The following is a 13,699-nucleotide window of genomic DNA, read 5'->3' as shown; positions in this document are numbered from 1 at the left end:
TTCTGCTATAATAAGCTCCTGCTGTTTGTTACGAGCATCTCTTTCTTCCCTCGAACCATGTCATTCTGGGAACTGCACCCTTTTACTAAGAATTAGTTTATTCACAAAGAAAATATTGATTGGAGATGCAGTTCAGGTTGGGAAGAGGAAACGTAAATTAACGTTTCAGGTATGCCCTTGCTGTGTCTTCAGTAACCTGTATTTTATTATGATTTTGCAAACATTTTCATTTTTTCTTGTTTCTGAACTGGGCCATGTGGGGAGAGTGGGCATGGGAGTTGGACTGTACCAACATACATATTTGGTTCACCTCAAAGCTGCTTCTCCCAATATACTAGTCCCAGCCTACAACAGATGAGAATCATCTATCAGTGTGTGCTATCAGTCCATTGCTGTGAAATTTCCAACCCTTGCCAATTCCCTCTGGTTTTGCTTCCTTTCTCTCAGGTCTCCCCACTGCCCTAGGTATTGTTTATGCTTGCAGTTTCCTGTTGCAACAACTGTTCCTCTCCACACCTCCTACTCCCTCACTGCATGCAAAACTTGATGGGTGCTTTGTGGCATGAGCAATAGGTACTCTAACACATCTTCTGTCCTTCTGCTGATTTTGAAAGTTAATTCCCAATTAGCCACTAGTATTTTATATCATGGGAGGTGACATCCCAAGATGGCGGCGCGACGCAGCTTGCAGTGGCCGCTCCGGAGCTGATTATCTGTTATTTGTGAAGTGGGGTGCCGTGCACAATCATAATCGATTGAAAACGGACGTGGGAGCACGGAGGAACATCAGGAAATCTCCAGGAAGACCTTCTTCGTTGCTGCTGATGCTGTGAGGTCCGGGTCTCTGCTGGGAAGAACAGGCCCCCAGTCCTCAGGGTCGCGTTGTCGATGGCCGTTGGTGGGGACGTCTTAATACGCTCAGCAGAGGATGGTACTCGGAAAAGCTGTGCTGAAGGGGATGGTCGGAGGTTCGACAGACTCGGAGTCCGCTGCGGTCAGGTCGCTTTCACTGTGTGTTGTGTCTGCAAGGCTGGGTTTGACGGAGCTTTCATTGTGTGCTGCGTCTGCGAGGCTGAGTCGGGCAGCGCTGTGGAAGTCCATAGCGGGGGTATTCCCTTCTGCCGCCTGCATGGGATGACGAGTCTATTGGGGACCCTGAGGACTTGTGGAAACTGTGTGGTGGTTTCTTTTGAACTTATTTGGATCTTTGGATCCAAAATCTGTAATGGTTGGATCTGATGTCACTGCTCATGTATTACAGGAATCTCAAAGAAACCAAGAAAGTGGCTCTTCCCTCATTCAGCCCTCTATGTGATCTATATCCTGTGTTTCCTTCTCATTGCCACATGCATCAGTCTGACCATCTCTTATGACATGTTATTCCCCAACCACGTTCTGCTCATGTGGCTGATTTCTGCCTCCTTCTCTTTCCAGACGTCATCAAAACATCTTTGGATTATTTTTACTGTGCCCATGGTCTGTTTTTTTTATCAATTATGCTATTGTTTGCACTGTTGTACCTATATGTTGTAACTATGTGGTTTTGTGCAGGTCTTGTAGCTTTAGGTTTTGGTCTTGTTTTGTCTGGTGGAATTGGAGCTCCTTTCCGGGGAACGCGCTAAGATGGTAGCGTGATATTAATACGCAGCAGCCTCTCCGGACTCTGGATTGGGGATTACCAAACGTTATGTGGATTTTCTGGTGTAGTCTGTTTTGTCATGTGCTTTTGTGATATCATTCTGGAGGAACTTTGTCTCATTTTTTAACTGCATTGCATTTGTAGTTTCTAAATGACAATAAACTGAATCTGAATCTGAAATGGGTAAGATAGTTGGGAATGAATGTGCTATAACTGCACAAGCCATCTGTAATGGTTGGATCTGATGTCACTGCTCATGTATTACAGGAATCTCAAAGAAACCAAGAAAGTGGCTCTTCCCTCATTCAGCCCTCTATGTGATCTATATCCTGTGTTTCCTTCTCATTGCCACATGCATCAGTCTGACCATCTCTTATGGCATGTTATTCCCCAACCACGTTCTGCTCATGTGGCTGATTTCTGCCTCCTTCTCCTTCCTGACATCATTTTTCTTCCTGGAACCTCTAAAGGTAAGTTTGCCCAACTCTCAAAATGCCAAAGGCTTGGGGAGTAATCACATGCTCGTTATGTTGGGATTTCCTTTTAGGCACAGCTCAACTAGTTGTGGGTAAAGATCCTTTGGCACTGATCCAATGTAAATTGAGTTTGTGTTTTCTCAGTCCAAGCTTTAGTTGAATAGATTTGGCACAGGACATCAACCTTGTGCAGGGAGGCTGTAGTGTAGCTTGCAAAGGATACAGAGGAATTTAAGGGAATTCCTCTGTAGAAGGAGGAATTCCCTTAAATTCCTCTGTAAAAGAACTAGAAGACATGTGAGAGGGAAAACATTTAAAAGAACTGGAGGGGCAACTTCATGCAGAGGGAGGTGGGTGTGTGGAATGAACTGGCAAACAAAGTCCTCTAGTCGAGGCAGGTAAAATAACAACAGTTAAAAGACATGAGGATGAGCACATGGATTGGAGGAGTTTAGGGAATATGGGCCAAATGCAAGCAAATGAGACTAGATTAGTTGGGGACCTTGGTTAGAAACATAAAAGCATCGAAAACCTACAGTACGATACAGGCCCTTTGACCCACAAAGCTGTGCTGAACATGTCCTTACCTGAGAAATTAACTTAGGGTTACCCATAGCCCTCTATTTTTTAGAGCTCCATATACCTGTCCAAGAGTCTCTTAAAAGACCCGATCGTATCCGACTCGATCACCGTCACCGGCAGCCCATTCCATGCACTCACCACTCTCTGAGTAAAAAACTTACCCCTGACATCTCTGTACCTACTCCCCAGCACCTTAAACCTGTGTCGTCTCGTGCTAGCCATTTCAACCCTGGGAAAAAGCCATTGACTATCCACACGATCAATGCCTCTCATCATCTTATACACCTCTATCAGGTCACCTCTCATCCTCCGTCACTCCAAGAAAAAAAAGCCAAGTTCACTCAACCTATTCTCATAAGGCATGCTCCCCAATCCAGGCAACATCTTTGTAAATCTCCTCTGCACCCATTCTGTGGTTTCCACAACCTTCCTATCGTGAAGCAAGCAAAACTGAGCACAGTACTCCAAGTGGGGTCTGACCAGGGTCCTATATAGCTGCAACATTACCCTTGGCTCCTAAACTCAATCCCACGAGTGATGAAGGCCAATACACCGTATGCCTTCTTAACCACAGTAAACCTGTGCAGCTGTTTTGAGTGTCCTATTGACTCGGACCCCAAGATCCCTCTGATCCTCCACACTGCTAAGAGTCTTACCATTGATACAATAATCTGCCATCATATTTGACCTACCAAAATGAACCACCTCACATTATCTGGGTTGAACTCCATCTGTTACTTCTCAGCCCAGTTTTGCATCCTATCAATGTCCTGCTGTAACCTCTGACAGCCCTCCACACTATCCACAACACCTCTAACTCTTGTGTCATCAGCAAATTTACTAACTATCCCTCCACTTCCTCATCCACATCATTTATAAAAATCATGAAAAGTAGGGGTCTCAGAACAGATCCCTGAGGCACACCACTAATCACCGACCTCCATGCAGAATATAATCCATCTACAAACACTCATTGCCTTCTGTGGGCAAGTCAGTTCTGAATCCACAAAGCAATGCCCCTTGGATCCCATGCCTCTTTACTTTCTCAATAAGCCTTGCATGGGGTACCTTATCAAATGCCTTGCTGAAATCCATATACACTACATCTATGATTCTACCTTTATCAATGTGTTTAGTCTCATCCTCAAAAAATTTCAATCAGGCTCGTAAGGCACGACCTGCCCTTGACAAAGCCATGCTGACTATTCCTAATTATATTATGTCTCTCCAAATGTTCATAAATCCTGCCTCTCATGATCTTCTCTATCAACTTACCAACCACTGAAGTAAAACTGCATTATTGGTTCCAGACAGATAATCCACCTGGGCTGTGTTCTCCTTACTAATGGTAGCATGTTCACATGGTAGCATTGTAATCTTGTCAGATTAACAGTTTATCTTAGCTGTGTTAGTCATGGCAAGTTAATAAACTTACTGCTCCTTCATAAATTGCCCTTCAGTTACTGTATCATAAAACAGACAGCCTAACCTTCTGATCTATCCATCTTCTGCATATCTAATTCTCACATTGAGAGTTTATTTTCTGATCAATTGTTTGAAAGCCCAGAGGATTATTCCACAATGCTCTGTACCACCCCATGTCCCATTCCACAATACTCTGCCCCGCCCCATTCCACAGTACTCTGCCCCGTCCCATTCCACAGTACTCTGCCCCGCCCCATTCCACAGTACTCTGCCCCGCCCCATTCCACAGTACTCTGCCCCGTCCCATTCCACAGTACTCTGCCCCGTCCCATTCCACAATACTCTCCCCCGTCCCATTCCACAATACTGTCCCCCGTCCCATTCCACAATACACCGCATCAGTCCCATTCCACAGCACTCCACACCCATCCCATTCCACAGTTTGTTGCATCTTTGCCATTCTTTTCTTTGTGTGCTTATTCCCAACAAAAGAAAAAAAATAGTTGCATTAGAGCCAGCTCTTCCCTTGAGAATAATATTAATCTCGGAAAATATGTTAGAAACTGTATGATATATGAAGAGGAAGTAGGTGAAGTTTGGAAGGAGATCCTACGCTGTAGAGAGTTGGATGTTTTAACCTGTGAACTCAGTGTTGAAAAAGGAATGGAATTGATTTGATATCCTGTTATTGAAACTCATGCAGGTGTTGTGTGAAGCTCTGATCCTTGCTCTCATTACCAAGCCAGTAGACCCTGATGAGGATGATAAACTGGTTGAAGAACCCTTGATTAAGAAAACTTCAGAAAGAATCAGTAAAGTTCGAGCACCATATGGTTACAGTCTCCTTCAAGCCAAAGAAGAGGCGCGAAAAGTGAGAGTATTGTACACACTGATGAAGGTACAAGATTTGCAGTTCATTCTTAATAGCATAACCTCAACTGATTGAGATGTTTAATAGTTCAGTAGTTTTAAAAATATCAAAGAAATGTATGCAATATACATCCTGATATTCTTGTTCTTTACAGACATCCACAAAAACAGAGGAGTGCCCCAAAGAATGAGTGAGAGTTAAAACGTTAGAACCCTAAAGCCCCCCCCCCCCCCGGGCCCTCTTCCATGCACAAGCAATAGCAAAACAATGACCCTCTCCCACCCCCACCCACTTCCGCAAAAAAGCATCAGCACTCTCCACCCACCAAGCATGTAATAGTAAGCCCCCCCCAAGAACGACCAAGATCTGCAGTACAACAAAAACTAATCATTCACCCGACAGTTCTACGTACCACAGGATATATATATATATATATATATATATATATCACTCTCTCACTCACTCACTCACTCTCACTCACTCATAAAGAGAAAAAGAGATGTCCCATTTCACAATATGATAACATTGGTACAAAAGTTACTGGATGTATTCCAGATAACAATAATATTTGGGATGCTAAATGTATAAGGTTATAAAGATAGGAAAAAGAGTAACATTGAGGTAGAAGATCAACCCTGATATTGAAGGGCTTTTTACCCCTGCTTGTCCCTGCTGCTCTTTCTTACCAAACTAATTCCTCCTGTGTGGGAAAATCAGAAAGTGCCTAAATGAAGGGATGAAAACGTAGCAGATTGTGTGGAAAACTGAGGCAATTTTATTCAAGAGGTAGATTGTTTTAAATGGTGAAACGTCGAAAGCGCTTGACAGGCAGTGTATAAAAATCACCTGAAGCTGGCGTGCAGGTACAATAAGTGATTAGGATTCAATGCAACAGGGTTTCAATAATACGATAAATATTATATAGGGCTCCCACCTGGAATATTGTTTATAGGTCTGAGTTCCTCAGTGGAGGAAGGACATTCTTGTAGGAGGAATCTAAGAGAGATTCACCACATTGACGAATGGAATGGCTTATTGTTGCAAGAGAAGAGATGAAACCTAAATTCTAGAGTGTAGAAGAAGGAAAGGTGATCATAGTCTTACAAGGCAGGGTAAATGAAGAGATGATAACTGGGGTGTCCAGAAGCAAATGTCACAGTCTGAAAATCAAAGAGTTGGCCATTCAAGACAGAGATGAAAAGAAATTTCTTCTCGCAGAGGATAGTGAATCTTTGGAATTATCTATCAAAGAGCTGTGGAGGCTCAGTCACTGAGCATATTGAAGATAAAGATTGATAGAATTTTTGATATTAAAGAAATGTAGAGATAAGGAGTTACTGCAGAAGGTGGTGCTGAAGCAAAAGGTCACTCATTACAATTCATTGACAGAGGAGACGCGATGAGCTGAATGGCCTACATTCTGCTCCTCTTTCTTACGTTCTTATTTTCTCTTGTAGGGGTAGCCTTAAGAGAAAATTGCAAGCAGTCTTGCCCAAAGAAAATATTATGAGTCAATTAAGAACTTGAAAACTGAAATTGATGTTTTGTTTTATTAGGCATTTTGGGATACAGAGCCAAGCTGATATTTGAGGTTAGGGTCCAAGATGTCTACATTAAGAACTGAAGGGCTGCATCCTCTTCCTTTATTCTTGAGTCAGATACAACAATTCTGCTCATACCCCAGATAAGTCTAGGAATTTTACATCCCACCCTGCTACCGCTGATCTTATTTAATCATTGGCAGTATCTATTAACCATATCCGAGACCTAGCTAAAGTCCAGGAGTAACATGGCATTTGCAAAGCAGTGAGGCAGAAAAAAATTCAGACAATTATAAAGAGGATGGGCTGTAGAAGGAGTCTTCCAGGTGAATTTTGAAGGCAGGAGGAAATGAAGCACAGCTCCGGAATATAGGGGCAAACTGAATGGAAGGAAGGCATGGGGTTAGGGCAGATGCAATAGCATGGATATGATCTGGAGAAAGAGAGGCAAGGCCTTGGATGGATTAATAGAGAAGGGTCAGGAATGTTTTTACTTGATGTGATCAGACTGGGATTCCTTTCTCTCTAGAACTGTATTGTGCACATGCTCTTCCTGCTGGTAGTGCTCATCATCAACTACCAGGGATGCTCTGAAAACACCAATGCACGGCTTCTGCGAGCTGCTATTCAGCAGTCAATAGTTGGCAAGAATCCACGTGCAACCAACACTGGTGTTACTCCGAGGTCAGTGATTTACATCATTCCAAGAACTGGATTACATGTTTGACTCTAAATAACTTGTGCTATCTTGTTCTTTGCACTAGCTGGCTCCTCGGCTTTGATCAGAGCAAAAGCAGAGGCAGGATGGGTCCTGTTGTCCCTTGTGTCTGATCCACCATTCAGTAAGGTCATGGCCAATCTTCTTCCTCAGTCCCAGATTTCTCGATCCCATACATTCTTCTCTGAGCAAAATTAATCCCAATCAAGTACATGCCGTGTATCTTGGTACATTTTAAATAACCAAACTCATTCTATGTACAGACAGTAGCATGAGAACTCTTCCACTCATCAGAGTGGGCTCAATTTGAACAGAGTTAGAGGGTCATTTGGTTGTATTCACTTGTATGATGTTTAGTGGTAGGCCAGAGGGTTGGGAGATGTTTTGGAACCAACAAAAGAATGGTTAAAAGGTTAAATGGTTAAATGGTTAAAATGGTTATAAAAAGAAAAAAAAACTGTATAGTATGAGAGTAAGCCAAATGAAGTGCTTAGAGAATTGGTTTTGCCGTTACTTATTTCCTGCCTCAGAAGACCTGGATCCACCTCAGTTTGTCAAGCACCACAACAGGACAACAACTGTACTGACGTAGAGTGAAAAGCTTGTTGTCCATGCAGATTTCATTACAACAGTGCATTGAGGGTAGACAGTAACAGAATGCAGAGATTTAAAAGTGTAGAATGATTATAATGAGTAAATCTTCAGAGAGCAGGTTGCACTATGGCTCCCCAGTCTACTCTGGACCACCTACATAACAGGAGCACGTGCATCAAGCTGCTGTTCATTGACATTTAACACAATCCCTTCCAAACCTACCATCATCCTTCAAGACCTCGGCCTCTGTACCTGTCTCTGCAACTGAAACCTTGACTTCCTCGTTAGTAAACCTCAGTCGGTGAGGCTTGGTAACAATATCTTCTCCTAGTAGCCCCCTGATCTACTGATTGCATAGCTAAGCACAGCTCCAGTGCCATATGCGCTTTTGTCGATAATACCATGGCTGTAGGATGAATGTGAAGTGCTAATGCACAGGATATACAAAACCATACTTATAGGAAGTAGGTGAGTGCTTCTCCTCCCTTTCCACCACCCCTCGCAGACACAGCTACTCAAGCTGACCTAGTTGTGTGACAGCACTGCATGTGCTTCTCCTCCTGCAGGTCAGATACGGCTTCTCGGGCCATTGCTGGTAGCACGGTCACTGCAGTCGTAAAGCAGGAAAGGAAACGGCTGTGGGTTTGGGCACCATCACTTCGGATGTGGGTTGACAGCCACTGTATCTCCTGTGGGGAGTCAGGCCAGTGGTTCTGGAGAGCTCCTAGGGCACTGAAAAACAGCAAATGTAACACCACCAAACAAGAAAGGAGAGACACAGAATCAGGAAACTTTAGGCCATTTTCATTGGGAAAATGCTGGATTTCATTATTAAAGAGACAGGACTTTTAGAAAGTCACAAGACAATCAAGCAAAATGATCATAGTTTGATTAGAACAAACTGCATTTTAGAGACATTCCAGACATGCCATTTCAGCTGTAACCTTTTATATGGTAAGAGTATCTGGGGCTGGCAGTGTAAAATGGATAGGGGCTACATTCATGTGATTAATGGATTATTTTCAGACTGACAATGTGTAACCAGTGGAGATCCATAGGGGTCAGTGCTGGGGTATCAACTACATACAATCTATGTTCGTAATGTTGAAGAGACAGAATGAACTGTGGTGAAATTTGCCAAAGGTTGGGTTTCAACGGTCTTTTAAATCGAAGCAAGAGGCGGAGAGGGAAGAAGTAAAGGCATCTCGGAGAAAAGCCGTTTTTTCTAACTGATCGGGGAAAAGAGGCTAGACTGCACAGACATGTGACGTAGCGCACCAAAGTTTAAAAAAAAGACTGCCATGTACAGTGGCCATCGTTGTAGCGGGCATCGTCGGAGTGGACTGAGGCAGAGTGGGACGCACTTGGCTCAATCAGGCTTCGGAGAGAACAGGCAGAGGCGAGGTTGAATGGGGCACGACTGCGCAAGTGCGTGAAAGTCGGCCTCTGAGATCAGTGGGGGAATTTAAAAAGCGAGCAGAGGCTGTGTACGAGCTTCACTCCAGGTGAGGTAAGGCCGGGTAAGCTCCTTTAATTAATCTAATTAGCTTAGGAGTAGGTAATGGAGGCAGCAGTTAGGGCAGTTGAGTGTTCCGTTTGCAGTATGTGGGAAGTCAGGGCAAGCACAGCTGTCCCTGATGACTACACCTGCAAAAGGTGCATCCAGCTGCAGCTCCTGACAAACCGAGTTAGGGAACTGGAGCTGGAGCTGGATGAACTTCGGATCATTCCGGAGGCAGAGGCAGAAATAGACAGGAGTTTCAGGGAGGTAGTCACCCCTGGGAGTTAGGCGACAAGTAGTTGGGTGACTGTCAGGAGAGGGAAGGGTAATAGACAGGAAGAGCAGAGCACCCCTGTGGCCATTCCCATCAATAATAAGTATACCATTTTGGATACTGTTGGTGGGGACGACCTACCAGGGACAAGTTGCAGTGGTTCAATCTCTGGCACCGAGACTGGACCCTCAGCTCAGAAGGGAAGGAGGGTAAAGAGGAGAGCAGTAGTGATAGGGGATTCGATAGTTAGGGGGACAGATAGGAGGTTCTGGGGAAGAGATCGAGAATCCCGGATGGTCTGATGCCTCCCTGGTGTAAGGGTCCGCGATATCTCAGATCGAGTTCTCAGTATTCTCAAGAGGGAGGGTGAGCAGCCGGATGTCGTGATCCATGTAGGGACCAATGATGTGGGTAGGAAGAGTGAGGAGGTCCTGAAAGGTGAGTTTAGGGAGCTAGGTGCCAAGTTAAAGGACAGGACCTCCAGGATAGCAATCTCAGGATTGCTACCAGTGCCATGTGCAAGTGGGTTTAGAAATAGTAAGATAGCGCTGATCAACACATGGCTGAAGACATGGTGCAAGAGGGAGGGCTTCAGATTTATAGATAATTGGGCAGTTTTCCAGGGAAGGTGGGACCTGTTCCAGCGGGACGGTTTACATCTGAACTGGAGGGGGCAAATATTCTTGCAGGTAGGTTTGCTAGAGAGGCTCCAGTGGATTTAAACTAGATACGGGGGGGGGGGGGGCACCAGAGTGTAGGAACAGATGTATGGGAGAAGGAAGAAAAAGAAGATAGTAAAGTTGTTTGCACCATTAGAGATAAACAAAAGGAGAGGTGGAGAATTTCTTAAATGCATTTATTTTAGTGCTAGGAGCATTGTAAGAAAGGTGGATGAGCTTAGAGCATGGATTGATACCTGGAAATATGATATTGTAGCTATTAGTGAAACATGGTTGCAGGAGGGGTGTGATTGGCAACTAAATATTCCTGGATTTCGTTGCTTCAGGTGTGATAGAATTGGAGGGGCAAGAGGGGGAGGTGCAGCATTGCTTGTCAGAGAAAATATTACAGCGATGCTCTGGCAAGATAGATTAGAGGGCTTGTCTAGGGAGGCTATTTGGGTGGAATTGAGGAATGGGAAAGGTGTAGTAACACTTATAGGAGTGTATTATAGACCACCTAATGGGGAGTGAGAATTGGAGGAGCAAATTTGCAAGGAGATAGCAGATATTTGTAGTAAGCACAGGGTTGTGATTGTGGGAGATTTTAATTTTCCACACATAGACTGGGAAGCCCATGCTGTAAAAGGGCTGAATGGTTTGGAGTTTGTAAAATGTATGCAGGATAGGTTTTTACAGCAATACATAGAGGTACCAACTAGAGAAGGGGCAGTGTTGGATCTCCGGTTAGGGAATCAGATAAGTCAGGTGACGGAGGTATGTGTTGGAAAGCACTTCGGGTCCAGTGATCACAATGCCATTAGCTTCAATATAATTATGGAGAAGGATAGGACTGGACCCAGAGTTGAGATTTTTGATTGGAAAAAGGCTAACTTTGAAGAGATGCAAAAGGATTTAGAAGGAGTGGATTGGGACAGTTCGTTTTATTGGAAGGATGTAATAGAGAAATGGAAGTCTTTTAAAGGAGAAATTTTGAGGGTAGAGAATCTTTATGTTTCTGTTAGGTTGAAAGGAAAGGTTAAAAGTTGAGAGAGCCATGGTTTTCAAGGGATATTGGAAACGGTTCGGAAAAAGAGAGAGATCTACAATAAATATAGGCAGCATGGAGTAAATGAGGTGCTCGAGGAATATAAAGAATGTAAAAAGAATCTTAAGAAAGAAATTAGAAAAGCTTAAAGAAGATAAAAGGTTGCTTTGGCAAGTAAGATGAAAGTAAATCCAAAGGGTTTCTACAGCTATGCTAATAGCAAAAGGATAGTGAGGGATAAAATTGGTCCCTTAGAGAATCAGAGTGGACAGCTATGTGTGGAGCCAAAAGAGATGGGGGAGATTTTCAACAATTTCTTTTCGGTATTCACTAAGGAGAAGGATATTGAATTGTGTAAGGTAAGGGAAACAAGTAGGGAAGTTATGGAAACTATGACAATTAAAGAGGAGGAAGTACTGGCGCTTTTAAGGAATACAAAAGTGGATAAATCTCCGGGTCCTGACAGGATATTCCTTAGGACCTAGAGGGAAGTTAGTGTAGAAATAGCAAGGGATCTGACAGAAATATTTCAAATGTCATCAGAAACGGGGATGGTGCCGGAGGATTGGCGTATTGCTCATGTTGTTCCATTGTTTAAAAAGGGTTCTTAGAGTAAACCTAGCAATTATAGGCCTGTAAGTTTGACGTCAGTGGTGGGTAAATTAATGGAAAGTATTTTTAGAGATGGTATATATAATTATCTGGATAGACAGGATCTGATTAGGAACAGTCAGCATGGATTTCTGTGTGGAAGGTCATGTTTGACAAATCTTTTTGAATTTTCTGAAGAGGTTACTAGGAAAGTTGACAAGGGTAAAGCAGTGGATGTTGTCTATATGGATTTCAGTAAGGCCTTTGACAAGTTTCCACATGGAAGGTTAGTTAGGAAGGTTCAATCTTTAGGTGTTAATATTGAAGTATTAAAATGGATTCAACAGTCGTTGGATGGGAGATGCCAGAGAGTAGTAGTGGATAACTGTTTGTCAGGTTGGAGGCCAGTGACTAGTGGTGTGGCTCAGGGATCTGTACTGGGTCCAATGTTGTTTGTCATATACATTAATGATCTGGATGATGGTGTGGTAAATTGGATTAGTAAGTATGCAGATGATACTAAGATAGGTGGTGTTGTGGATAATGAAGTAGGTTTTCAAAGCTTGCAGAGAGATTTAGGCCAGTTAGAAGAGTGGGCTGAACGATGGCAGATGGAGTTTAATGCTGATAAGAGTGAGGTGCTACATTTTGGTAGGAATAATCCAAATAGGACATACATGGTAAATGGTAGGGCATTGAAGAATGCAGTAGAACTGAGTGATCTAGGAATAAAGGTGCATAGTTCCCTGAAGTTGGAATCTGATGTGGATAGGGTGGTGAAGAAAGCTTTTGGTATGCTGACCTTTATGAATCAGAGCATTGAGTATAGGAGTTGGGATGTAATGATAAAATTGTATAAGGCATTGGTAAGGCCAAATTTGGAGTATTGTGTACAGTTCTGGTCACCAAATTATAGGAAAAATGTCAATAAAATACGGAGAGTACAGAGGAGATTTACTAGAATGTTACCTGGGTTTCAGCACCTAAGTTACAGAGAAAGGTTGAACAAGTTAGGTCTTTATTCTTTGGAGCGTAGAAGGTTGAGGGGGGTACTTGATAGAGGTATTTAAAATTATGAGGGGGATAGATAGAGTTGACGTTAATAGGCTTTTTCCATTGAGAGCAGGAGAGATTCAAACAAGAGGACATGAGTTGAGAATTAAGGGGCACTAGTTTAGGGGTAACACGAGGGGGAACTTCTTTACTCAGAGAGTGGTAGCTGTGTGGAACTAGCTTCCAGTGGAAGTGGTAGAGGCAGGTTCGATATTGTCATTTAAAGTAAAATTGTATAGGTATATGGGCGGGAAAGGAATGGAGGGTTATGGGCTGAGTACAGGTTGGTGGGACTAGTGGGAGTAAGTGTTCGGCATGGACTAGAAGGGCCAAGATGTCCTGTTTCCATGCTGTAATTGTTATATGGTTATATGGTAACAGGATGTTAGAAGTCCACAAAGGGTTATCGTTAGGTATGTGTGTGGGCAGGAGTTGTCAGATGGAGTATTATGAGGAATAATTAGGTTATCTTCTTTTGAAAAAGTAATGAAATCCCATATTATTATTTAAGTGACATGATGTCACAAAATGTTGTACAAAGTGAACTTGGAGTTCTGCTACTTAAAACAAAAAAGTCAGATGAGTAACTATAAAGACCAATGCATACATGGAGTGTAAAAAGTTTTGCTATAACTTTACACATTGTCACTCAAACTGAACCTGGAGTATTGCTGAAAGCTCTGGTCTTAATTAGGATGATATTACTTGCATTAGAGGCAATGTCGAA

General features: G+C 43.1%; 1 protein-coding gene across 1 annotated transcript in view; it reads left to right on the top strand.

Moving 5' to 3' along the window:
* The window catches only part of pkd1b (polycystic kidney disease 1b), a 192,884-nt gene that overhangs the window by 135,446 nt on the left and 43,739 nt on the right, over positions 1-13,699 (top strand). The window contains exons 30-32 of the mRNA XM_073026674.1: positions 1,907-2,109; positions 4,826-5,020; positions 7,064-7,218. Coding sequence (XP_072882775.1) covers positions 1,907-2,109; positions 4,826-5,020; positions 7,064-7,218 — 553 coding nt within the window. The remainder of the gene's footprint in view (positions 1-1,906; positions 2,110-4,825; positions 5,021-7,063; positions 7,219-13,699) is intronic.

The sequence above is a fragment of the Hemitrygon akajei genome, chromosome 22 (assembly GCF_048418815.1).
Source record: "Hemitrygon akajei chromosome 22, sHemAka1.3, whole genome shotgun sequence".
In the NCBI taxonomy this organism is placed as follows: Eukaryota; Metazoa; Chordata; class Chondrichthyes; order Myliobatiformes; family Dasyatidae; genus Hemitrygon; species Hemitrygon akajei.
Note: the sequence above shows the minus strand (reverse complement) of the source record. Positions and strands in the feature narration are given on the sequence as shown.